At 37.0% G+C, this 3,449-nt stretch overlaps 1 protein-coding gene across 1 annotated transcript; it reads left to right on the top strand.

Moving 5' to 3' along the window:
• The first annotated feature begins 386 nt into the window (after positions 1-386).
• Positions 387-3,449, top strand: LOC130941038 (receptor-like cytoplasmic kinase 176). The gene is made up of 6 exons (XM_057869394.1): positions 387-728; positions 1,357-1,676; positions 1,768-1,903; positions 2,121-2,263; positions 2,345-2,468; positions 2,872-3,449. The coding sequence occupies exons 1-6, from the start codon at positions 677-679 to the stop codon at positions 3,303-3,305; spliced, it is 1,209 nt and encodes a 402-aa protein (XP_057725377.1). The 5' UTR covers positions 387-676; the 3' UTR covers positions 3,306-3,449.

The following is a 3,449-nucleotide window of genomic DNA, read 5'->3' as shown; positions in this document are numbered from 1 at the left end:
AATCTGACCTTTAAATTTATAACATTATAAAATCTGACCCTCAAATTTTTTTATTTCTCCAAATTTAAAATTTGATTTATTTCTTCTTTCATGTGAAAAAAAATTAGCCAAACACATCAACATAGTTGAAAAATAATAGAAATAAGAATATGAATAAAAAGAATTAAAAGAATGAGAAGGGGTAGTTTCATCCACTTGCACATAATCTAACAAAGTTAATGGTATGTGTCAGGTCAACCCCGTTGAGGATTTGTCCTTCCATGCCATATTTGTCAAAACTATGAACTTTCCAAGAATCCCATCATAACCATTACAAAAAAGTTGAGTCTTTGGAACTGGAAGGGATAAAAAAAAAAAAGGCATGTTGTTGCATTGAATGGAATTTGGGGTTGGTTAAATCCGGGTCTGACAGCTAAACCTTCATGTGGAAAATAGTATTGCTTTCACACTGCATTCTTTTCCATTCTTTTTCTCAACCCTTTTCACGGACCTTAACTTAGTTTTGTTCTTTTTGTTGTTCACTAGATATTACTTTCATTTTTTTATTTGTTTTCCCACTTCAGATATAGCTTGCTTCTCTTCTTGTTCCTTCACTTGTGTTCTCTCTCTCTCTCTCTCTCTCTCTCTCTCTCTCTCGTTCATCCCTCTTTGAGTGTTCTTCAATCACTATTCTTTCATGGGTTGCTGCTTCAGTGCAAAGATCAAAGCTGAGAGCCCTCCACGCCATGGTAACTTTTTGCTGTGTTATATATATGTATTGAAAAAAAAAACTCTTCTTTTTCTCTTCTCTTCTCTTCTCTTAACACTTTTGTTCTTGAGCTTTGTAGGTTTCTTTGGATTGGGTTTTAAATGCCCCCAACTTGTGTCTTTTTTGTGTGAGTAGAATTTGGGCTATGGTTATGAATTATGGGGTTGTGATTTTTTGTTTGTTTTTTGTTTGTTTGATTGATTAATTTTGAAGTCTCTCTCACAATCATAATCATAACACAAGGAATTAGGAAACTTACTTTGCTTGAATATCATGTCCTTGTGTGGTAGTTTTTCTTGTTCATCAGTTATGTTATGTTGTAATTACATCGAGAATAAATTTAGATAGATTATAAATGAAGCTATAATAATATTGACTTAGGGCACAGGGTTGTGAGGATTTTAATTACTTATTTTGGAAAATATTCAAGATTCTCCCACTGCCTTCAATTCAAACCCTTGGAATTGTTTGAGCCTTTGTATGTTCTTTTAACAATACAATGTGGTGTTTAATTGGCAGAAAAATCCTTAAAAGCAATGTTTCTTGTTAGAATGCTTATACATATGTGGCCTAAATATTTGGATCCATTTTTTGTTTGATATGTGCAGGTGTGAGTTCAAAGGATGGTAGCAGAGAAGATGGTTTGAGTGGTTTAAGCAGCAAAGTCTCGACCACTGCTCCTCCGACTCCTCGGTCCGAGGGAGAGATCTTGAAATCCTCGAATTTGAAGAGCTTCACCTTTGCTGAACTTAAAACCGCTACGAGGAACTTTCGTCCGGATAGTGTGGTGGGAGAAGGTGGTTTTGGTTCTGTATTCAAGGGGTGGATTGATGAGCAGACACTTGTACCGGTTAAACCCGGTACTGGAATGGTCATTGCTGTGAAGAGGCATAACCAAGAAGGTGGACAAGGACACAGTGAATGGTTGGTGAGTGTCATTTATTTGATTGTTAATGTTTCGCGGGTTTGATCTATCGGAAACGTTAGATTTGCTTAATGGGATGCTTTTTGTGCTGTAGACCGAGATAAATTACCTGGGGCAGCTGCGTCATCCTAATCTTGTGAAACTGGTTGGTTATTGCTTGGAAGATGATCAAAGGCTTTTGGTGTATGAGTTCTTGACCAAGTGTAGTTTGGATAATCACTTATTTAGGAGTAAGTTATTGATTTTCCTTCTGGCATTGCTAGTTTCAAGTTTATTGATTAGGTAACATTGTTTAGTACCTTAAGCTTCTGTTTGATTCTGCTTTTTGTAGAATTGGTTTTAGTTAAAATTGACTTTCAAGTAAAATGATTTTTGACACCAGAAAACATTATCTAAAATGCATGTAATTGATTTGGGGAAATCACACTGTTATCGTTTTTGCTACAGGGGCTTCTTATGTTGAGCCGCTTCCTTGGAACATTCGGATAAAGGTTGCCCTTGATGCTGCTAAGGGTCTGGCATATCTCCACAGCGACGATGCAAAAGTGATATTCAGAGACTTCAAAACTTCTAATATATTGCTTGATTCGGTAAGTGAATCTCATTCGTTGATCTTAATGCGGTTTATTGGCTTTACCGGCGGTTCTGACACTTGTTTTTGTTCTTGACAGAATTATAATGCGAAACTTTCTGATTTCGGCTTGGCAAAGGATGGACCAGCAGGTGATAAGAGCCATGTCTCTACAAGGGTGATGGGCACATATGGTTATGCTGCACCTGAATACATGGCCACAGGTATCAAACAAATAACAAAGTTTGCATAATGCCTCTTACTCTCTTAGCTTATGTAGTTAGTTATGTTCACTTTAGTTTCATTCACATATGATATAGTGTTATATATATGTCCTAGGCTCTTTGACTTTTGGTACCACCTATCATCAATTCAATAAAGTGATCAAAATTCGCATACAGTTGTCTCCATGTAAAGTTGATATATGAAAACCGTTAGATGATTTGATAAGTTTGACTAAATTATTTTCTAATAGTTTTCAACTATAAACTTCACATAAAGACAACTGCATGTGAGTGTTCACCCTTCAATAATTTGATTAGGACAACTCTTCTTACAACAATAACTACCCTGAGTTTCGAACTCCAAATACTAATCTTGTTTTTGTAACTTTGTCTTTCTTTGTAGGTCACTTGACCAAGAAGAGTGATGTATACAGCTTCGGAGTTGTTCTCCTAGAAATCATGTCGGGTAAGCGCGCCCTCGACAACAACAGGCCATCCCGGGAGCAGAACTTGATTGAATGGGCCAAACCTTACCTCAACAGCAAGCGCAGGATCTTCCAAGTCATGGATGCTCGAATCGAAGGCCAATACACGCTGCGTGAGGTGATGAAACTAGCTAACCTCGCCATCAAATGCCTATCGGTCGAGCCGAGGTTTCGGCCGAAGATGGATGAGGTGGTGAGGACATTGGAGCACCTGAATGATTCCGACGGAGAGGGATGCTCTAGAGATCAAGATTTGAAAAGGAATGGTCATAGACATAGCTCAGGAAGCAGTGGTACTAAACAACATAGAAGAAAACATGAAACAATTACAACCACCATGCAAAAAGAATGAGATTAGTTACCACTACTTATGCTGTTGAGTTTGGTATATCATTAATTAATTAATTAATTATTGTATATGATGATGAACTTAAGCGTATATGAGGAATCTGATCGCTGTACAGGTTTTGATTCAGTAATATTATTAATTCCCACA

This window comes from Arachis stenosperma, chromosome 7 (genome assembly GCF_014773155.1).
Source record: "Arachis stenosperma cultivar V10309 chromosome 7, arast.V10309.gnm1.PFL2, whole genome shotgun sequence".
NCBI classification, from domain to species: domain Eukaryota; kingdom Viridiplantae; phylum Streptophyta; class Magnoliopsida; order Fabales; family Fabaceae; genus Arachis; species Arachis stenosperma.
The sequence above is the reverse complement of the archived record's forward strand: the minus strand, read 5'-3'. Positions and strand labels throughout refer to the sequence as shown.

Bases quoted from the DNA above. Each gene is read 5' to 3' on its own strand.
- LOC130941038 (XM_057869394.1), top strand. From the start codon at position 677: ATGGGTTGCTGCTTCAGTGCAAAGATCAAAGCTGAGAGCCCTCCACGC. The intron at 1,904-2,120 runs GTAAGTTATTGA...TTTTTGCTACAG, and splicing joins GGATAATCACTTATTTAGGA to GGGCTTCTTATGTTGAGCCG. The intron at 2,469-2,871 runs GTATCAAACAAA...CTTTCTTTGTAG, and splicing joins ACCTGAATACATGGCCACAG to GTCACTTGACCAAGAAGAGT.